At 33.6% G+C, this 24,013-nt stretch overlaps 2 protein-coding genes across 4 annotated transcripts; one reads left to right on the top strand and one right to left on the bottom strand.

The window, feature by feature from the left end:
- The first annotated feature begins 9,150 nt into the window (after positions 1-9,150).
- Positions 9,151-13,521, top strand: LOC140957185 (aspartic proteinase-like). 3 transcript variants are annotated; one of them, XM_073414323.1, is made up of 14 exons: positions 9,151-9,358; positions 10,433-10,793; positions 10,871-10,931; positions 11,047-11,141; positions 11,226-11,338; positions 11,433-11,601; positions 11,723-11,762; positions 11,899-11,963; positions 12,069-12,182; positions 12,313-12,377; positions 12,499-12,655; positions 12,743-12,862; positions 12,930-13,018; positions 13,196-13,521. In XM_073414323.1, the coding sequence occupies exons 2-14, from the start codon at positions 10,446-10,448 to the stop codon at positions 13,278-13,280; spliced, it is 1,521 nt and encodes a 506-aa protein (XP_073270424.1). In that variant the 5' UTR covers positions 9,151-9,358; positions 10,433-10,445; the 3' UTR covers positions 13,281-13,521. The 3 variants fall into 3 exon arrangements, with proteins under 3 accessions (XP_073270424.1, XP_073270425.1, XP_073270423.1); XM_073414324.1 differs by having other exon boundaries at positions 9,226-9,348; XM_073414322.1 differs by lacking the exon at positions 9,151-9,358 and adding an exon at positions 10,229-10,257.
- Positions 13,522-14,135: 614 nt separating this feature from the next.
- Positions 14,136-17,769, bottom strand: LOC140956545 (uncharacterized). The gene is made up of 8 exons (XM_073413321.1): positions 17,618-17,769; positions 17,091-17,173; positions 16,314-16,509; positions 15,748-15,902; positions 15,476-15,619; positions 15,275-15,378; positions 15,015-15,168; positions 14,136-14,520 (listed from the first exon to the last, which is right to left on the bottom strand). Exons 2-8 carry the CDS (start codon positions 17,154-17,156, stop codon positions 14,437-14,439), a joined length of 903 nt encoding a protein of 300 aa, XP_073269422.1. The 5' UTR covers positions 17,157-17,173; positions 17,618-17,769; the 3' UTR covers positions 14,136-14,436.
- Positions 17,770-24,013: the final 6,244 nt, after the last annotated feature.

Raw genomic sequence — 24,013 nt, 5'->3', positions numbered from 1 at the left:
CATGTTTTCTGGTAATGAATATATTAATATAATTTTGGAGTTTGATGTGTATTTTATACTTAACAGAGATCATCCGATTAATTGCATATATGCAACGACGTGATATTCTAAATTCTATTATATGTACAGTTTCTATCAGATTCGGATGAAGGAAAAAAGCAAAAAATCCACAACTTTCTCAACAGAAAATGGATAATCTATTTATATATTATTTCAAATTTATGTTTGTTTATACTAGTGATGTTTTAATAACATCAAAAATATGGAGGAACATATTAAATATTTAGAGATTTTATCTAACATCTATAAAAAGAAGAAGGAATAGTCTTATCTGAAATGAAGACGGTCATTGCAAAAAGGAAAATTTAATTATTTTGAACAAAAATCAATGAGTCAATAACAATTCAACAAGAACACATTGTGGAGAAAGTACAAAATTTTTCAGATAAACTCTAATATAGGAAACAACTACAAAGTTTCTTAGGAGTAGTTAACTTTGCTGTAATTTTCATTAGGAAAATAGCAAAACAAAATAAAGTATTCATTCTTTTATTAAAAAAAGATGCAAGATGCATATGAACAGAAGAACACACGAAGAGACTTAGTCAACCAAAAGATATTAGCAGAAATCTCCCGAAAATGGTTATTCCACAAGATGAAGATGATCTGTTATTATACGTAGTTGCCAATGATAATTGTTGGGCATCAATTCTTACAAAGTTCGCACCAGAAGGAGAACAATCATAAAAATATTGTAATGAATTATTCTCAGATGCAGAAACCATAAGATGTCAAATTAACGAAAAGTAATTCTACGCAATAAAAAGAGCTTTTGAGAAATGACCAATATTTTTACTTGCTCAAAAATTCACTTTGAAAGTTGATAACATACATGTAAAAGCTTTCTTGAAAAATTGAATTGAATCTAAACCCGAGAAAGCAAGATTATTAAGATGACAAACTTTATGTCAAAATTATATTTTTGATATTGTTAATATTAAATCTCATGAAAATATTATTGTAGAATTCTTAACAAGAGATGAACAATGTTGATGTTGATTCTATCATAAAAATACAGAGGCATTTGATAGAACACCTTCAAATACTTCAAAACGAGTTCAACAAGCTTGCTCTTAATGCAGAAACTGTGGGTAGGCTACAACAAGCTGATAAGAGCATTGTCTCTGATCAAATTACGGGGTTTTTTTAATGGTTTATACTTAGTTATGATCTATAATACAAAAGCCTATTATCTAGGCTATTGAGAAGCCACTAGCTTATCAAAATTAGAGTTTTCGAGTACATGACTATTCAAGTACCTCTAGCCCAAGTGATAAGTTGAGATCATCCTTAAATGAGCCGGCCCTAGCAAAAATTGAAGCGTCAAATCCTTATATCGAGTCTTCAAGTCAACCCTTCACCTCGAGGATAGAAGAGGGAGAGATTAATCTTAAACCTCAAACCGACAAAATAAAATCTAAGGTTAGTACTAACGAGCTTATACTTTCTCTATATCAGGTATATCAACAGAACTAGAAGAAATTTAAAAAAGAATATGTATCAGTACTACTACAATCCGAGTTAATATAACATGAAGTATCATCGGATATGGATGAAGCCAAATTTCTATTCTAAGGAATTCGATACACTATATAAATTTGAGGCTCTTGCCTCGGTTTATAATACATCGCCCAAATTCGCAGATATTTCAGCATTACTTAAGTGGATTCAGAAAAATGTTCACAAAACATGGTCAAACAATGATAATTGTCTAGGACAGATATTCTGTAACTATATTTTTTTAGTGCAACACCAAAACCAGCCTGAAAAAGCTCACAAAAAGACTTTCATTTCATCAAGTTAAGGAGGTCGGACATGAACATTTAGAAGTTCATCAAGGATCCGTCAAGAAATGAATCACCTCTCGTTTCATCACCCAATGAAGACGACATCTCCACTCAACGAGCTTGAGGATTATGAGTATCTATTATAGATGAACAAAGCCAAGTTTCCACTAAAGTTGTATCAAAATTTTGTAAAAAGATCTTTTATGTTAAATACTATGACAGGAAAAACTACAAGTTTTGCAGAAGATATATTTGAAAAGGAAATAAATCTTCTATGGAACAACAAAATGTCGGTGATAAAAAAAACTCGTCGAAAATTTTGTAACATGACTCATGTGGGAAGATGGTCAGAAAGTGTAACGTCTCAAAAATTTGAATGTTCACGTAAACCACATGCATGTAAGTTATTAAATTTCTTTGCTATTTTATTAAATTGTTTTAAAATATTAAATGCATGTTTATTTCATTAATTTGTTTTTTAATTCGTGAGTTATTTAAAGTTCATGCATAATTATTTCATAATATAATTTATTTCATGAAATGTTAAAGGTTCATGCATTAAAGATTTTTAAGTTTCATTTCGCGCTCGAAAGAGGAACGAAGACCAGAGAATTTTCAGAAAAATTATTTTTATTACATGATTAATTTTTATTATTTAATTTAAGATGTTTTAAAGGTATTTTTCAAGAATTGGGTATTTTTACTCGCATGATTTTAATTTTTAACGGTACACAAATTTTATCGATTTTGAGGGTTCGGTTAATATTTTCAAAAACTTTCCAACACGAAATATTTTTTGAGATTGTGTTTGGATTTAATGAGCTTACTTTTAAGTTTATTGGGCATAAAAATCTTTTTAAATTCTTAAAAGACCATTTAAGAACCATTAACTTATTAATTAATTAACTATTAAATACCTAGGCTCCACCACCATCCACACCAGCCGACACACCTCATCCCCCATCAGTTCCTCTAGTTTTCAGCTTCATTTCTCCAGCAAGGTTTCGGCTAGCACTTGTTCTTGCAAAAGAAAATTCTCCGGCTTAATTCCCAACGCCCGTTTCTTGGTTTTCTTGCGAAATAATTACCAGGCACTCTTGTATCTCGTTTTCTCTTCATTCACGCCATATTATTGCTGTTATTTATGTAAAAGCATGAGGCTTTGATTCGGTTATCACGAGGATGCATTTTTACTCAAGTTCTTGTTGTGTTTTTGCAATCTTGTGTTGGGATCTCACGTTTTCTTGCATCATTGTGTAAAGGGGCTGCCGATCTTCATGCTAGGGGCTTTTCACATTGAGAATAATGATGTTAAGATGCTAGAGTCAAGGTTTGGTCGACAACTTTGAGGGGCCGATGATCGGTGTTGGTTGTAGGTGGCTCGGTATGGCAAGATCTAAGGTTTTGGGGTGTGCTGCAATGCATGGCTCGATTCCAGCCAAGGAGCTGACCCCATTGGGTCCGTGATGGGGGTGGGAGAGGGCCATGAGCAGCTGGTCAAGGTCTAGGAGTCGGTCGAAGAGCTAGGTGGAGTTGTGACTCGGTGTTGCCGATCTTCATGCTTGGGGTTTTCTTGCATCATTGTGTAAAGGGGCTGCCGATCTTCATGCTAGGGGCTTTCACATTGAGAATAATGATGTTAAGATGCTAGAGTCAAGGTTTGGTCGACAACTTTGAGGGGCCGATGATCGGTGTTGGTTGTAGGGTGGCTCGGTATGGCAAGATCTAAGGTTTTGGGGTGTGCTGCAATGCATGGCTCGATTCCAGCCAAGGAGCTGACCCCATTGGGTCCGTGATGGGGTTGGGAGAGGGCCATGAGCAGCTGGTCAAGGTCTAGGAGTCGGTCGAAGAGCTAGGTGGAGTTGTGACTCGGTGGTCTCGTGCGGAGCGCCTTCGTGAGGATCGCACAGGGCTGGGGATTGGGGTGGCAGTAAGGTCAGCTAGGTTTGGTCAAGGAGAGTCTCTTGGGTTCGAACTTGGTCCTAGTATGGTTGGTTAGGTGCTGGTCCTCGTGGTCTTGAGCTAGGATCGATAATTTGCAAGTTTAGTGAATTAGGGTTGAAGATGTCTTGCACAGAAATTTCCAGCAGCCTAAGGGGCCTGGTCGAGGGGTTTAAGGGGCTGGTCTTGAGGGTTTTAAGGGTGTTAATATGTTTATATGGTGTGGAAAAAGGTTTCGAGAAATTTGGTTAAGTTTCGGTTTGATTCAGGTTAAAATCGGGACCCCGGTAGAAGTTTTAAAACAATTCGGTTAAGTTATGAAATGAGCTCGAGTTTACGTGTAGGAATGATTATATATGTTTTGGGATGTTTTAAAAGTTTGGTAAGTTCCAGATCAAAATAATGAGTTTTGGATTTATCTGAGATTTAATCGTCACACAAAACGTTAATTAAAGAATTAATTGAAACACATAGATTTAAGCTAAATAAAATTATGAAAAATTATATTTAAGCTCAAATAATTATTAGAAGTCTAAGTTTTTAATTTGAGAATTTTATGCTAAGGTTTGGTTTAATTCGGGATTAAAACACATTAATATGTTATATTTAAAGAATAATTTAAAAGTCATCGATTTAAGCCAAATAAAAATATGAGAAAATTCATTTAGGTTTAAATAATTATTTGAGACATGTTAGAGTCAATGGAATTAAGAAAATGTCAAAAACGTGAAATTTTACATCTATGGGCAAAACAGTAATTTTTGGGTTTCTATGGGTAAAATGATCATTTTGCACCTGGGGTGAGATTTTGGTCCTGGCAGCGTCCTGAGCACAAATTTACCATATTTTAAATGTTTATGCATCATGATTCACGATTTTTAAGATTTTATGAAAATATACGTTGCATGCTTGGATTTAAAGAAAATTGCATTGATGCATGATTTTATAAGTGATGTAAATGATGATGTTTTGAATGATGGGAATTAGTTGTGGCTATCGAAGTATATGTAAATGTATAAGATGTATATGTAAATGCTGATGATGAGGCCTAGGCACAGTGGATGGGTAATCCTGTCACTGATGTCCGACAGCCGTCGGGTACCGCAGTTCTATATATGTATGATGGATCCATCGTAAATGATGATGTACGATAATCAAATCTAATGAACTGAATTCATCAATGATAAATGATGAATGGTGAATGAAGAACGATAAATGATAAATGATGAATGATGAATGATGATTAACGATGAGCTGTTTTGACACGTTATGATTTTACACGATACGTTTATGTTACGTTTTTAAAGTTCGTGAAAGGTATGTTGAGTATGGTATTTTTCACTGTTGTGTGCTATTTATATGTATTTGCTATTAACGGTGCAGGTGTGTTGAGTCTTTAGACTCACTAGGCATGTGTGATGTAGGTGAGCTTAATGATGAGGGGACTGAGGTGCTGATCTCTGAGTAGGCAGACCTGGTGCGGTGACACGACCTGAGGACCGCATATTTTCCGCATTTTAATTTATGAGATTGAGTGGAGTTGAATATTTTCCTACGTTGATGATTTTTAAGATTTCGACTGGTTCATGTTTACGTATGATTTTGGGATGAGTTTGATTATTTTAAACTACACTATTTTTACTGTCAAATATTTAAGATCATTTTTAAATGTTATATTTTTATATACAGCGCATGTATGCGAAACGTTTATATGTTATTTCGAAAATGTGAGCTTTTTTAAAAAAAGAAAAAAATATTTCAGTACTTTTAAAATTAGTAGACGTTTCAGGAAGTATCTGCCCAGAGTGCCCGAACCAAAATGACCCATAATTCGGCAAAGGCTTTCGAGCAAGAACTGATTGAAATCACCTTAAGAGACATGAACAAGTGGTGAGTGACTACACAAAAAACAATATCCTCATAGACCTCAAAAGCAAAAGCTTCCCTGACATAAATAAAGATGGAGGGTTAGATGTAACTCACCTTCACAAAAAGACAGGTCCACTAATTAATCGAATATTGGACCATTAGCTGGGGAGGAATGAGCCACTCAACTACCCACTACAAGACACTGTCAGCACCAACTAGCAAGGAATAATTCAAAAATTATCAACAAATTTGGAATCCGAGTTTCAGATCCATGGAGACTTCTATAAATACAAGACATAAGTTGTACTCATCGACAATTTCTTCAATTTTATTACAAATAAATTTATAATATTTCTCTTTTTAGTTGATGAGCATTGTATTTCCAAACATATCCATCATCCTCTACAAGAGGTTATTATGTAATAATATTATGTATGTTTGAATTAAAGAACCAGGACTTATGCCCCTCTCATGTATTATTTTCAAAATTAAATTTATTTCCTATACACCATAAGATAGGAAACGATATAGAGTTGTGTTAAGTGCTGTTGATAAATCTACTTCATTAACTATCTATTGTGACTGTGTGGTTACGCCATGAGGAGTAGTCCGCAGACCTAGGTGGATACGACTCGATGGCACCACGGCCAAAAACATAAAATGATTAATTTATTATATGGAACCACGATAGCCATAAAAAGATCTATGATATATAAGTTGTAAACATTGCATATTCTTATGTTTCAGGTAGACTCGATATGTATAACAATGCTAAATACTCAGATCTAAAATCTTGGTTAATAATACTTAATAAAGCAAAAAAAATATTTATTTTAATCATAAAGCACCACAAAATAATCACCTTACAATTTTTTTTTTCAAGTTTTCATATTTTGAAACATTTGCATAATACAATCATTATCAACTGTTATAAATATTTTTTTAAAAGAAAATATAAACTCTACGACCGAAAAATGAAGGATGGATTCATTTCTGATTGTAAAAAAGGCATAAAATTTTAAAACAATTAAATGATCGACGAACATCAAAGGAAATTGAACTTAAACTTTTCAGAAATTTTGAATTTTGTAGAGAATATGAAGGATGAAGCAAAATCAAGTTAAAATACGGAATATGAACTTGAATGACTGTTAATCAAAGTGTGATGTCCATGACTCGATAGGAGAAAATAGTAGGGAATGCTATAAATTGCCTATATGGACTCTTCTTGGGCAGTACTAATAGGCTAATAGCAGCTCAAAATTCTTTTATTTATTTATTTTTTAAAAAATATGTTGTTTTTTTGCTAATAGCAGCTCAAAATATTATTGCTAAAATTTTGAGCCTCTTATTTATTTATTTTTTAAAAAAATATGTTGTTTCAAATAAAAACTAACAATCATAAATATGAGGGAAAAAAATTAATAAATTATCCATTTCGAAGTGAAAAATAATTAATTAGTAAAATAGTTTCTTTTTTTTTATTTAAAAAAAGTTAATTAGATTGTGTTTGAAATGAAGAATTTAGATATGTGAGAGTATTTTATTGTGGAGTAGGTCTTTTGTGAGACGGTCTCACGAATCTTTATCTATGAGACGAGTCAACCCTATCGATATTCACAATAAAAAGTAATACTCTTAGCATAAAAAGTAATATTTTTCATGGATGACCCAAATAAGAGATTCGTCTCACAAAATACGTCTAGTGAGACCGTCTCACACAAGTTTTTGTCTTTATTGTGTATTTAGTTGTGCTTATGATTCGTTATCTATTTAATTATTGTAATTCTCATTTATTATTATTTTTAATTTGGTATTTGAAAATGTAACCTTGACTATTAATTACGAAGTGTGGAAAAATATGATTTATAGAGCATTGTAATAGAAAACAAATCACGGGATTTGAGAAGTATTGGTTTAATAATAATAAGATTAGGTTTATTGTGAGACGATATCATGAATCTTTATCTGTGAGACGGGTCAATCCTACTGATATTAACAATAAAAAGTAACACTCTTAGCATAAAAAATAATACTTTTTCATGGATGACTCAAATAAGAGATCTGTATCATAAAACACGACCTGTGAGACCGTCTCACATAAATTTTTGCCTAATAATAAATCAAATAGACTTATTTTTCTTTTTATCTGCACTAAAATTCAATGTATGTTTGTTTTATTGGTTTTGTCATTGGTTTTCTTTTTGAATGGCACTGACTAAAATACAAAAACAAATGCAACATTTTTCTTGAAGGATGTTGTTAATTATGACATGTTGTTCACATAAAGACGACAATAGATCTGGTCTGCTAGAATCCGAGGCCTAATCTATTTAAATTTAATTTTGGAAGACACATACTAAGGGTGTCAACTCAAGTGAATTGGATCGGATTAAGCAATAATACTAACCCGAGCCAACCTAAAAACACTCAACCCGAACCAAACCCGAATCAATCCGATAAACCCGATTTCGAATTTTTTAAAATATTTTTTAAAGAAAATTAAATAAATTTTTTTTAAAAAATAATATTTTAATTTAAACTCATAATAACAAAATCTCCCATATATATGATTTAAATTTGAAAGTCTAATTGTAGAAAAATAAAATATATTTACTAAATCAAATAAACAATTGTTTAGAACATAAAAATATTCAAAATAAATATTAAATTATGAAAATTTTTGATATAAATATACAATAAATATTTTTTCAGATATACAATATATAAAAATATAAGTAATATTTTTTTAAAAAAAATTTAAAATTTTCGCATTAACTCGGGTTGACTCGAACACAACCTAATCCGATCATTTTTTTCGGGTCAGCTATCGGGTTCAACCCGATCTGACCCGAACCCGAAAACCCAAAACTCAAACCTGATTTTTTTTCGAATTGAATCGTGTCGGGTTGGTGGGTCGTGTCTGATTTTGACATCTCCTGACACATACACGTTTAAATCTACATGATTTTCAACAAGTTTATTAAATAATGATAATCAAAATAGATAAATTGAGGAGCTGCTTTATATATATTGATATATAAATACACACATGTTTATTTATTTCAATTTCGATGGATTGTTAATGTGATATTGGACATAACAGTCATTCGTCAAAGAAGATGACATACGACTTTACATCCTATAATCTATCATTAAATAAAAACAAAATTTATGACTAAGTAGATCCGAATGTCAGAAAAAAACTAATTTTAGAACTAAGATCAGATTTTAATATCCAAATTTTGTAAAACAAACGAAAGATTTATTATTATTTTTTTATATTTTCAAAGGACAAAATTAACCTTAATTATAACACAGTCTTGTATTTCATAATACATAGACCACGTGCCCCTTTATGTAAAAACAACCATATCTAACATTTTGAAATGACCCATCAAAATTAATCGTAATAATAGATTTAAAAAGTCATCACCAATCAATATTTTCGGACAGAAAGAGGAAACTTCCTCGCAAGTGCTTAACAACATTATTGGCCCAGGAAAGTAGCAGTCGCATCTATGTGTAACCGAAGTCGCGTTTTCCATTTTACCACGCTTTCGTTTTGTTTGCATGTGCCAACACGAACGCGAGCCATCGAGTAAACAAACAACGAAGAGCATAGTATTTGTTAAGAGCCCAGATAATATCCAAGTTTTCATTTGACACTAACTAACTTGTTCTGCTCTCAGTAAACAAGGGTAGTTATCTTTTATATTCATCGTTTATCTTATATAGCATTGCTTTCATTGGAAGTTATTGTGTGGTTTTGTTGATGATCAGTTTTTATGTATTGATTGTTGTTTTTTGTTTGTTTGTTTTGATTTGAGGTGGCACATGTGGGTTTCATCTGAATATCTGTTGTGGGCTTTTAGTTAAGTTGTAATCCTTGTTATGATTACGGATTACTGTTTTTGGGGAGAGGGGGAACTGTGTTCATGTAGTTGGAGTTGTGTTAAGTGGGAAGAAATGACTTGATATTGGTTTGATGAAGCAAGCTGTTGTTTCTAGTAAATATTTTGTATTTTTTTTTTTATATAATTTTTGAGATTTTACGGGCGACTGCTCTGGTCGCAACAGTGTCCGTCGCAGCGTTTTTCGTTTTGAATGTGTGTGTCGGGTTGCTTGAGCTGATGATGGCTGGAAGTGGAGGTAGTTGTGAAAAATTGGAGAATCAGAGTTATTTTGATCTGACAAATAATTCCATAGTGAAAAAAATGAACTTAATGAAACTTGGCAAGTAGATGGAGATCCAACTAGTATTTTTAAGGCTGGGAAATGATATTTTATGGGCTGTGTTTGGAGGCCTCTCAGATCTGTAAGCACAAAATTTTTCGAGGAATACGGACTAGGAGGAAAATATTCTGAACTGTGTAGCTTTAGTGTTTGAAAGTTTGTGAATTAGGTAGTGAGTGATTTAGCACAACGAATTTTTTGAAGAAAGGAGGAAAAAAAGGTGATTTGAGCATCTATTCTGTTTCAAAAGGATGACATGAATTAAATAAGTTGGAACAAAGTATAGTGAGAAACCTGCCAAACGCAGTGTAAAAGAGTGAGAGATAAGACAGGGAATTCAACCGATGTGAATGTGTTGTTCACGGTTAGCTGTGTTAGATTTCGATCTTTATATGATATCGCCATTTATGAGGAATGTCAAAACTTTCAGTATTCATTTTGAATTTGGTCGGTCTATGTGCCTTTGCCTCGAATAGATGGATTGATAAAGGAACGCACATGCTAATTTTTTTCCACTTTTTTCTGTGTTTCCTAAACAGACAACTTTTGACAATGAAGCTGCACCATTTGTTTTCACTACTTTGCCTGTGGGCTTTCATTTGCTCCTCCCTACTTCCTTCTTCTGATGGTCTGAAGAGAATTAGCCTGAAGAAGAGGCCTTTGGATTTTTCCAGCATGGTCGCTGCCAGACAGGCTAGATTCAAGGGCAAACATGGGATTAGTTTAAATGATAGATATGTTTTAGGTCGTTCAGATGAAGATATAGTATATTTGAAGAATTACTTGGATGCTCAATACTATGGAGTGATCAGTATTGGCTCACCGCCACAAAATTTTAGTGTCGTGTTTGATACTGGCAGTTCCAATCTTTGGGTTCCCTCTGCAAAATGTTACTTCTCAGTGAGTTCATTTCTATTGTAACTCCTTTGTTGGTGCTTCAACTTTTGTTCATCCGTACTAAGTTAATTGATTTGCAGATCGCATGCTATCTCCACCCTAGATACAAGTCCAGCAAATCCAGCTCATACACAGAGAATGGTATGATGTTTTTGAAGTTTATTGATGATGACGAAGTCCCTTTTAACGGTTAATCTTCGACTATCTTAGCTCGGGGCTGATGTTTTACCTTGTAATCCTTGTTGGCATGATTTAGGGAAGTCTTGTTCGATATCGTACGGCTCTGGTTCAATCTCTGGGTATTTTAGCCAAGATAATGTTGGAGTCGGTGATATCAGCGTCAAAGATCAAGTTTGTTCTTTTAGCTCTGAACATGAAACTGATCCTTATCTCTAGTATATTTTGTACTTCAAATATAATGGGAATCCTTTTCAGGTTTTTATAGAAGCGACACGAGTAGCAAGCATTACTTTTATCGTGGCTAAATTTGATGGAATACTCGGGCTTGGTTTCCAAGAGATTTCTGTTGGCGATGCCGTGCCAGTTTGGTATTATTTTTTTATTTTTCTGTGCACGAGTATTTCCTATATATTTACTCCTTTCAATGTCACCGATGAGTTGATTATTCGATCAATGTGATAGGTACAACATGATAGATCAGGATCTTGTTGATGACAAGGTATTTTCATTCTGGTTTAATCGTGACCCTGAAGCAGAAGTTGGAGGCGAGATAGTCTTTGGAGGTATTGATCCGAACCATTACAAGGGGTATCATACTTTTGTTTCTGTAACAGAGAAGGGGTACTGGCAGGTATTTGAAGTGATTGTTTTCAGCACAACTTTATTTGCTTCTGTTTTCGTGGATGAAATAAGTATCTCTTGTTTTTTAATATTCTTATGCTCACATGGTTAGTATATCTTTTTTTTGCCAGTTTGAAATGGGAGATTTTCTTATCGGGGACCAGTCTACTGGTAAGTCATGTAGCATTTACAGAAGGTTCTTGAACTAAACTAACTTGGATATCAAATTGCAGTGATGGATGAGATTCAGAATCTTGTTATTCTTGGGTATTCTTGGATCGAAAACATATTGACATTATTCCAACAGGTTTTTGTAAGGGTGGTTGTGCTGCTATCGCTGATTCTGGGACGTCGTTGCTTACTGGTCCAACTGTAAATATCTTGGCCATTTATTCTTGTATCATTTTCATAAAGATAATAGGACATTATGTAATTTCAGTATTTTTCCTCATTGAAAGTGCCTTCCCTCGATTTCAGACTATTGTAACTCAAATTAACCACGCCATTGGTGCGAAAGGAGTTCTGAGCGAGGAATGCAAAAAAGTTGTCTCTGGTTATGGAGAGTTGATATGGGACATTCTAGTGTCACAGGTATGGCTTTGAATCTAATCTTCTACTATCTTTATCAACGAACCCAACTTGAACTTGTTCTTTTCACATTCAAGCTCTAACTTTGCTCTAACCCAAAGTTAAAAGGAAAAAAAGCTCTACTTTTTTGCAGCTTCAACCAGACAAAGTTTGTACACAACTAAAATTATGCCCTCCTGATGACGTTCAGTCTGTGAGGTCTGCCAACCTAAACTTCATTACAAATTTGTCATTTTCAAAATGATGCAAAATTGTTTTAGATTTCAGGAATCCTTTGCAACCGAGTTTTGCAATATATTTACTGTTTTAAACTTGGCAGCTCGAATATTGAGATGGTGATCGAGAAGGAAAACAAGAACAGGGTGTCGGATGATGAGTATCCCTTGTGCAATGCTTGTGAGATGGCTGTTGTTTGGATTAAAAACAAGCTTAATAATCAAGAAGTAAAGGAGAAAGTGCTGAATTATGTGAACGAGGTGATGTTAGCTCGTTTGTTTTTTCTAACATATGCAAGAGTTGGTTTGCATAATGATGTTCTAAAGCATCATTTTCTTGTTTGATAGCTTTGTGAGAACATACCAACTCCGGGAGGAGTGTCGACAATCGACTGTAATACTATGTCAAACATGACGAATGTCACATTCACCATCGGTGGAAATCCTTACGTTCTCACCCCAGAGCAGGTTCGATCATTTAAATTATAGATTTTCAAAATCTGACTTTGCTAAACTTGCTATTTTTTGGTGGCAGTATATTTTAAAAATAGGGAAAGGAGTTGTCGCTATTTGCGTCAGTGGATTCGCGGCTTTGGATGTGCCACCTCCAAGAGGACCCCTGTGGTATGTGCATTGTACTTTGTTGGAAGTGAATATTATTTTCCTCACACATACACACAAAAGATTGCCGAAGTAATCAAATGTTAACGGTGTTCTGTTGCATGGTTTTTCACCGTGTTCTACCATTTGAAATTCAGCAATAACATAACATTTTAATGAAACTTACACATATCGGAGCAGGGTTCTTGGAGACATATTTATGGGTGCGTACCATACTGTATTCGATTACGGCAATCTGAAAGTGGGATTTGCTGAAGCTGCCTGAACATCGCCTCTGCGCTACTGAACTTTCGCCTGTAACACATCGGTGGCCGTGGGTTGGATCTATTGTATCTGCAAGTATTTAAACTATATTCTTTTGAGCTTTGCAGTTGCCCCTAGTTTCTCAGGGGGCACCTATTTGTATGCTGTAATGTGTACTCTGGAATGTTGTTTGCTATGAGAATTTATACGCTGTACTTGAGCTTCATTGCCTTGAATTCTCACGTATCATAAAATTTGCATTACACTGTTCTCCTAAGAAGGGCTAGTTTAGCTAAGCTGTTTTTGGCTTGATTTTAAAGAAATTTTGTTGGCATACCATTTCTTATTTCATTTCAATTTTGTATTTTTCTTGACTTGGTTTTTGACTGAACAGATCACTTTTAAGCCAGCGAGTTAGCATATAAATTTCGAAGTTGCTATTCGAGATGACTATATTTAATATAATCTCGAAAGGGGTTAATTAGATTTACCAGAAAAAAATACTCGTTGGCGGTGGACGCCTCTAGATATACGAGACCCGTATGTATTCCGTGTAAAAACCAATATAAAATTTCAAGAATACGACAGCATACACCGACCGATCGTGCTTTTTGCCATAGATGCGGAGTCAATTGATGTGACTAAAGAGAGGTTGGCCTTTAAATTAAAAAGATGACATATTTGACATGCCAATGTTGTATGAATTTAATGTGAAGCAACGACTGCAGATGGGATTCCAGCAAGCCGTTTTTACTTTCTGACACTTTCAGTATCCTCTAGTAGATGTACTTAAAAATTGCAACATCAGATACCAATAAGAGGCAACAAAAAGCGTGATCAAATCAAATTTTTTAAAATTGAATTACTAATCAGATTCATATGACAGATTCTCCTAACATAAAATTTCAAGCAGACTACAAGAAAGATGCATGTCACAGTCACTCACTAATTACGGAATAAAGTGGATTAGAATCATAGCCATGATATGAGACACAAGGATTTATCGATCTCAAGCTGGTGTTCGATGCGATTGTGAAATTACAGTGTAATTGAATAGATTGACAGATACAGAACCCATTCTTGATAAACACAGTCTACTCTTTCCTAACACACGTAACAAGATAAAAAGACAGGAATAACACAGACGACCATTTCCAAGCTCACAAAATAATCTGATTTCATTCCATTTCTTCATCACTTTCGATTCTAAACATGGAGGCAACAGCAACCTTAGGCTTCCTAGCAGCATTACCAACAGAGGTCTGCTTTGTGACAAGGAAAAAAAATACAAGATTCAACAAATACAGTAATTGTAGCACCAAAACACATTAGAAACAAAGCAATAAAAAGGACAAAAACTAGAAGTATAAAGGACTTATTTTTAGTGATGCCTCATGCCACAATTACATGAGATTATGGACAGAGTTTCTTAGTCGAGATAAGAGGCCTTTCATCAATTCTGATGGATGAGAAGTTTGATCAGTAGAAGTATAGAAGATCAATTCAAAATGTTTATTTCATGTGAATTAAAATATTGAGCACATTTTATAACATATGTTACAAAATGATGCAAGCAATTACGCATTACACGCCTTTCTTGCTCTGGAATAATATTTTAGAAGATGAAATTAATTGGTTGTGAATTGTTTTGAATCTAGATATCATATATCGGTATTCAGTAACTAACATCCTCAACACAAATGAACTGAAACATCATGGAACTACATAATTCCAATAAAAAAAACATTGTATATACCTTGGAGGTAACACCTTTTGCAGAAAAACCAAACTTTAAAACTTTCCGCTGATCTTGATCAACAACTGTTGTAGCATTCCTTTCCGGAGGAGTTGGAACGATTCCAGTTGCCTCCTGATTCTGCTGCTGCTGCTGCTGCTTATGGACATCAGCCCTGTAACGGAGTAAAAGAAAATCTTTAACCAAACACGACGTGAAAAAATACTGCCTCCAAATTCATGCATTACTTGGTGTGATATTCATAACAGATATCCACCTACATCTGCATAAACTTTCCCATTTCCCTTTCTTGACGTTGTTGTTCCCTTTTCTGCCTATCGTCACGGCTGCTGCTTCCATGCATTTCTTTCATTTGCTTGAACCTCTAAGAACATCAAAGAAAAACCATATGAAGCCAGATATGAACAAATAAATGACAGAACCCACAATCCAGAGGTAAACAAACATCACAGTGAATCCACCTTTCTGTGGTTGTGGTCATAGGAGCTAAGGTGAGCTTCGAACTCCATTGCCAGTTTATACTGCTTGTTGCAGAGCTCACAAAAGAACACTTTCCGTATTTCTTTCACCTCACTTTGAATTTTCTGCTCCCGTTCTGCTATAACCTGGATTTTAATAATGTGCAGGAAGCAGGCAGTAGAAGCCACCAGGTAATAAAAACTGCACGAAGTTCTCAACACCTTCAAAAGTTGATGTCCCTAATGATAAACAAGTCCTGTTAAAAGACACATACCTCTCTCTTTTTTGCAAGTTCCTCAGTCTCTTCAACCTCAATATCCAGCTTTCTGCGCTGGATATTTTCTTCTGATGTATAATAATCATCTTGTTCTTGTTTGCCAAGGCCTAACCTCGAATCTCTTATTCCAGATTTAATTGGCTCGGTGATCCCTGTATATCTATCAAAAGTCAATTTACACGCAAAGAAGGTTGACAATAGAAAATGGAAAGAAGAAAATTCTACAGCATGCAATTTCAGGTCAGTACATACACTGCCCTCCCATAATTTACTTGCTTCCACACAACCCAAAAATCACACAATCAAGAAAATGGAGTGACAACATGACGGGTACCATGGTTCAAATTTCAAACTAAACTATTTCATATCAACTTCAGTTCTCTGGGTAAATATGTTTCATGTGCTGAGGAATGTAGAAACCGTAGCAATTTAAAAGAGAGAAACACTGAACAGCTCTATCATTCACTAATCCTAAATTCCTAATATAAAGATAAATGACATGCACTGAGGCTGTGCATGGGGTGAGAATGGAAACTTAATTGAGTGCATTTCATGAAAAGCACCTTGTTCATCCTTTCCAAGCCCCTTTCCTTTCCATCCCATCTTCTGAAGAAGTCTGAATCCAACATTAGTAGATGTGAGCTGAACATCTAAAGATGCTTGCTCCACATTATTCAGATCTACATTTTCTGTAACTCTGTGATTAATTGGTAGGCGGAAATCATCTGCAAGATCCTCGAGGATAGAAGCGTCATGTGCCTAAGGCAGGAAACATAAAAAATGAAAACATCACACCAGCGCAGCTGCCACTCTCACTTCAAAATGCACTCATCAATGATTAGAAGCTATTGCGGGAAAAGGGTCAAGATACCAATATCCTAGACATAAGTACACATCATTATATTTTGAAAAGACATAACATTAAGGTATCAAGAGAATCGATAATAGTTTGCATATTTATAGCTAATATGCGACAAATGTACAAACCAACAATACCACCAATTTTGCCAAAGCAGCTGGAAGTTTTCCAAATTATATCCAATTATAAACACAACTGACAGTTTTCACTTTCCAGAAATCTACAGCAAATTCTGACTGTAAAACTCACCAATGAAACATGAAGCATAACGCCAGATATCAGAGAATCATAGATAACAGTTAACACAATCAATCTTCATAGGAAACAAAATCAATGGCATAGTATTTTATTCCAAATAAATTCTGGTAAATGTACGGACATAATCATAACAAGACATTCTCAACTCCTTAAAATTGGACTCAGGTTATTACAAAAGCAAATGAGGCTTATAAAATATCCCTTGAACTCACCCAGTCCTTACCTCATCGTTTTTCTGTTGCCTTCTATTGTGCCAATCTTGTTTACCACTATACCATTTACTATCCATATCTTTGAGGTACAATCCTACAAACAAAAGAGACAAAAAATTCATTCCAACATAAACAATTGGATAAACAAATTTCAACACTTTGAAACCTCGAAGGCCCGAACTAAGATGATTCTAGGAGTTCAATCGAGCTTCACTCTGAAAAAAATTCAAAATTCTAGAACAAGCCAAATCTTTTCTCGAGTTAAAAAAGTGGAATAATGACTAGAAATATCTGATTTAAAAATAAAATTTTATTTTAAAAAATCTTTCGCAGATCGAATGATTCTCTCTTCTTCATCAATCAAACGCTTACAATTCTTCCAACCTACGTTTTCTGCAGATAATGAAATATATGGGAAAGCCGCGCACTTAACATAATTTCAATCACATTGCAACGCATAATTAACCAACTATTCAAAATAATTATTGAATATAAACATATAAAATCTGTAAAATTCAATAGATCGAGTAGACTTTACCTTATTCAGGAAACGCTTCACTATGAGAGAAATCGAGAATTAGGGTTTAGATTTTAGAATCGTAAGATAAATAACGCAGAATCTCACCTCTCTGAAGGCCAGGAAAAGACAACTAAAATATACCCAAAATAAAAATAAACAAATAAATAAATATTAGTTTTTGTTTTGAGAAAGAAGAAAATGAAATGTTTGCTTATTATTATTAAATTGGTGAATACGTGAATATAATTGTTAGCAAAAATTTTTTGGAAGGCAGATGTCTCAGATGTTATAAGTATCAATTTAGATTAAAAAAAAAAAAATTAGTGTAGGTCTCTTGTGAGACGGTCTCACGAATCTTTATCTGTGAGAGAGGTCAACACTACCGATATTCACCATAAAAAGTAATACTCTTAGCATAAAAAGTAATACTTTTTCATGGATGACTCAAATAAAAGATCCGTTTCACAAAATATGACCCGTGAGACCGTCTCACACAAGTTTTTGCCAAAAAATTATTAAAAATTTAATTTCTATGAAATGAAATGATAATATATAATAAATTTGATCGTTGATTATTATCTCTTAATCAAATTAAATGCTAAAACTAAATAGAAAGACAATAAAACTTAAAGAAATAAAATCTCAACAAGATTATGTATATATAAATCAGTAGGATTTTACAAAACAAGAAAATATACAAACGAAGTTTTTGAAATATAACAAACATGTTAAATGCTATGTAACGTTGGAATATTGAGACTAAAGCTATGTAAATACTTGAAGAGAATTTGTAGAATTTTGTGCTGAATCTCTTTTCCAATTGCCAATGAATCTCTTTTCTTCTAGATTTTGGACGGTTCCCCACTTTTCTCATGATCCACGATCTTCTATTATTTTCCATGATCTTTTCCTATCTGCACTTCATTTGATTTATTCAAACCAATTTTGAATTGATAGACTTATAAGATCTTCTTGATTCTTTATTCTATTTGGACTTGAGCTCAATCAATTTGAGCTTAATTAAATTTAGCTCCAACAAATGTCCCGCATTGACGTATTGAGCCAATGTGCATGTGTGTAAGGGGTCATGCTGTCCCATTCTATCCATTTGCACCAATAAGACCCAAGCCATTTGTTTTACGTTGATAAGCTCCATTTAATTCCTCTATTGGATTTCAGTGAGAAGAAATAATTCATCCTACTCATATGTTGTCTTCATCAAATTTTCTTATCCTTCTCTGGTTCCTAGATCAAAAGCCCTAATCCCAAACCTTCCATATAATTCTCTTGTTCCTGCATCGTTATTGCATTTCACCCAACTTCTCGCCGCTGTCAAAGTATAGCTCTCTTGGCTAGCTCGACGCCCGACCACCGTGGCTTCCTCGTTCACTGCTGCCTCCTCGGAGATCCTTCATCCTCTTTTTTTAGTTTTTTTCCTTACGTTGTTGTCACTCGAAAAAACAATATGGTTCAAGATTCTTCTCTGACGCGCCTCTCTAGATTGAGTACTGCGAGTGTCGCTTCTACCCAGGTCGTCGCTTCTGTCTCGCTGGTTGTCGCGTTCATCGATCCCGCTGCTAGGAATCTGTTTAAAATATACGGTATACTTTCTAATAAGTTTTATGATTTTATTGTACATATTATATATTTAAGTACTTTATCTATGTAACATGCATATGTATTATAATTTTATAATTGTATAAAATCATAAAAATATTATTAGAATAAAAATCATTTTATATTAGAGTCAAAAATTCAAATCACATGTTGGCTTACTGATCACTTAACTCTAATACTAAAAAGGTCGGGGTATTTTTGCTTTCACTTATGCATAGTAATTAACAATATTCTAGTTTTATAGCTTTGACGTTTGCTAACATCTTATCTGTTATTGATACAATACTAATAAATATTTTTAAGATAACAGTTTTATTATCGAATATTTGTTATTAAATTCTAAATTATATTTGATAGTGATAATACAACTTATTACAATTGTGTTTATATTTTATTTTATTATCAAAATAAAAATATATTTAAATAAATGAAACTATTGTGAGACTGTTTCAGGAGTGAATTTTGTGAGACGTTCCAACCAACTCAACTTATGAAAAATATTATTTTTTATGTTAAAAATATTATTTTTAATGATAGATATGAATTAGGCCGACTAGCAGGGGCGGAGGCACTTTGCTTTTCACCCGGGCTTTAGCCCGGGTGGTTCTAAATTTTTTTTAAAATTTTATATGTAAATTTTTGTATAATTTTGGATAAATTTGATATTAGTCCGGGTAGATCAATTTAAAATAATAAAAGATTTTAGAGTTTAAAATTCTAGCCCAGGTAGAATCGGAATCCTGACTCCGCCACTGCCGACTAGTCTCATGAATATAAACTCGTGAGACGGAAATACCTCCTCATTTCGGAATTACGAATAATTATTTATTTGGTTTTCTAACTTATAGCCACTAATTGTCACGCACTCACATAAAATAACATGTTTCTTTATATTTCGAATTGATACTCGTTGCAATTATATGTAGCCGACAATAGACAAATGAGAAGTATACAGCTCCGCATAAATAATATTATAGTAAATTAAGAATGTAATAGTAAATAAATAAAATATAACAAAGCTAAATGGAATTAGGTAGGATGCCTCTCTAGAATTTTTATGCCAAAGGCATAAAATATTGCCATAATATCACATTAAATAAACTTTGCTCTCCCATTTTTTAATCTATCGCTTGGAAGCCCACGATTCTACCAAATTGCTTCGTATTCAACAAACAAAATCCCAAAGAAATCGGAACAATTATTACTTCGAAAGGGTATAATAGGTTAAAAATAAATGAATGAGGGCTAATTGTAGTTCATAACTGAACATGAGTTAAACTGAAAATATTATAAGACACAATCTGTTTGAAACCTAATTGATATCAAAGTATATCGAATTTATAGCTGATGACCAACTAGACTAAAAGATAGTTGAGTAAATGAAAAAAAATTCTTTGAAGAATCAGTTAGACTAATCAGAGTTACAAAGCTGAATTATTGAATAAAGTCTTCCGTACCGACAGCCTCTGAATGATTAGAAATCCGCGAGCACTATCTACGGTTTACGAATTTTCAGAAAGGACAGTGATGCCAAAAAGAAGTGATTAACGACTACCATACTTGGAACATATATAATATTTGATTTTACTGATCGTTGAATCCAAGTCTATAAATATAAAAACTTGTAATTCAGTTAGGCTATCTGAAATCAAACTCAAAATGTTGGATTATGGTATGTTAAGTACTCATCTTTCTATTTAGTTGGATTCTCTGATGCAGACTATGTAGGATGTAAGCTTGATCGAAAAAGTACATGTAGATCATGTCAATTTCTTGGAGTCCGGTTGATTTCTTGGTTTAGCAAAAATCAAACATTTATCGCAACATCAACTGCAAATGCTGAATATTTATTGCGTCCAACTTCTTTGGATTCAATAACAACTAAGATACTATGGGATCAATGCTAAAGAGTCACCAATTTTCTGTGACAACACTAGAGCAATTGCTATCACATACAATATGATTTTGCACTCTCGGACTAAGAACATTGACATTCGTCATCATTTAATCCGAGATCATGTGTTGAAGGACATTAGACTGAAATATGTCTCAACTGAGTAACAAGTTGCAAATATCTTCACCAAACCACTTGCAGAGAATAAGTTTTCTTAACTGTGTTACTATTTTGCTCAGGGAAATTAAGTTTCAATGCTTTGTTGATTAGACAATAGTCAATTACTCTCTGAGTCTTGCTAAGTATCGGTTTAGTTCTATAACCAAACCGACAGATACATTCTTAGTCTAACTGATCGTATAATTTAATAGTTAGCTATAATGACTTATTGTATTCCTCATTAAATCTTTCTAGGGTGATCTAACTGCTTGATTTTATATATTTCATCAAATTCATTGGTTGGTTCGTACATTTTTTTTTAAAAAAAATTGTTCATAGGCAGAATACCATGTGTATTGTCTATGAAATTCAAAAGCTAACACAAAAAAACTACCAGTTAGTCTCTTGTTCTTTATTTACCGTCTTCAAACTCTCTTAAATCTATAAGCATTTCTTGTATTCTTTTCGATTTAGAATCTCTAACCATTTGTTTTGTGGAGATTACAAAAAAAAAAAAAAATCGTTGAACCTGTTACTCCTCTTTAGATCATGAATAACTTAGCTATCAATTTTGAGTCAATTTACTCAATCACTACTACAAAAAAGACAAAAGACAACGGTTAAAAACAGTTGTTGTAGGTCAAATAAAACCGTTGTTAAAAGTCCTGTGGTTAAAAGGTGTGCTCAAAGACAACGGTGAAAAACCGTTGTCGTAGATATATAAAACCGTTGTTCAAGGTCCTGTGGTTAAAGCATTCGCTAAAAGACAACGGTTTTGAAGTAAAGTGGTAGGTACAATTTGCGACGGTTTTAAAACAACCGTCAAATTAATTCGCGACGGACATCATCGTGAACCGTCGCTAATATTAGCAACGGTTTTAATTAAAACGGTCGCTAATTAGCGACGGTTTAATACATCGTCGCTAATTTTAGCGAAGGTATTTTTTAAACTTCGTCGATAATTTTAGCGACGGTTCTGTATGTTTTCCGTCGCTAATTTTTTCAGCAAAATAAAAAAAAATTCACTTTTAATATTTTAATAAATATACAAAAAAAAACTCACAATCTAATATGTTAATTATATTCTTGATTTACTGTCGAAAATACTATATTCTTGATTTTAAAAATTTATTAAACTTTGAAGTGAAAATCGAAACTAAAATTGTGCAAAAGAGAAAAATTTTAAGTGTTGTGAAGTGGTATGGTAGAAAATGGACCGAGGGTGGGGATATTTATAGACAGTTTGCGACAGTTTTGACTTTAACCGTCGCAAATAGTGACGGTTATTTTTCTAACTGTCGCCGATTTAAAATTAGCGACGCTTTTACAAGAACCGTAGCTATATTTAGCAACGGTTATCAATAACCGTCGCTAAATATAGCGACGGTTAAGTACAAACGGTCGCTAATTATAGATCGACGACGGTATTACCGCAACCGTCGCTAAAATTAGCGACGGTTTTTAACCGTCGCTAATTTTAGCGACACTTTTTCCAAAACTGTCGCTGTATTTACATGGGCGACGGATTTGCTTAAAACCGTCGCTAAATTTTGCGACGGTTATACTTTAACCGTCGCAAAATTTAAATTAGTGACGATATAATATAACCGTCGCTAATTTTAGCGACAGATTTTACTTAAACGGTCGCCAAAATGTAATTTTGAAAACAAATTTATAGAAAAAACAGTTGAAAGACAACGGTTGTTTACAAACCGTTGTCGTAGCTTGAAGAAAAACGCTAATAGACAACAGTTTAAAAACCGTTGTCGTAGCCAAAAAAAAAAACGTTCATAGAAAAACCGTTGTCGTAGTCCAAAAAAAAAACGCTCATAGACAACGGTTTTTAAAAACCGTTGTCGTAGCCCAAAAAAACGCTCATAGACAACGATTTTTAAAAACCGTTGTTGTAGATATATCAAAGACAACGGTTTTAAAGAAACTGTTGTCTTTGAGCGGATTTTTTTAAGCTACGACAACGATTTTTGTTAAAACCATTGTTAAAAGTAAAAAGACAACGGTTTTAATAAAAACCGTTGTCTTTGATGTGTTGTTAAAAACGATTTTTCTTGTAGTGAATGGAAGACCTTGCTATCATTGAAGTTTTCAAGTCAATTGAATCATCTGGACTTCGAGTCTTTCTGAAGACCAACTAGACTAAAAGATAGTTGAGTAAATGAAGAAACATTCTCTGAAGAATTAGTTAGACTATTCAAAATTACAAAACTGAATTATTGGATAGTCTTCCGTACCGATAGTATCTGATTTGTTAGAAATCATCAAGCACTACGTACAGTATACGAATTGTCAGAAAGGACAATGACGTGAAAATGGGGGATTAACGGCTACCATATTTGGAACGGATATAATATTTGATTTTACTGACCATTGAATCCAAGTCTATAAATAGAGGAACTTGTAAATCATTTAATTTCTTTAGAATCATGACATATTTTCAAGTATTCGATCAAGCTTTCAATAGCCCAACTTCTTTTAAGATTTCTTAGCACACGCTTATGTATCATATCAGATCATTGATGATCAATTTGTGCTTACTATTGTCATTTCGAAATACTTATAAACTGACAATTAGTTTAATGTTCCAGGTTTTTAAAGTAAATAAGCTAAACTAGAAGTTTCAGTTAGGCAGTGATAAAGTCATACTGAATCGGGTTGTTACAAAATTTTTAATCTACAAAGCCTTCTACTGAATATCCTTCCCACAAGGAAGAAGGGGCGACGTAAGA

The sequence above is a fragment of the Primulina huaijiensis genome, chromosome 14 (genome assembly GCF_012295235.1).
Source record: "Primulina huaijiensis isolate GDHJ02 chromosome 14, ASM1229523v2, whole genome shotgun sequence".
Lineage (NCBI taxonomy): Eukaryota > Viridiplantae > Streptophyta > Magnoliopsida > Lamiales > Gesneriaceae > Primulina > Primulina huaijiensis.
Note: the sequence above shows the minus strand (reverse complement) of the source record. Positions and strands in the feature narration are given on the sequence as shown.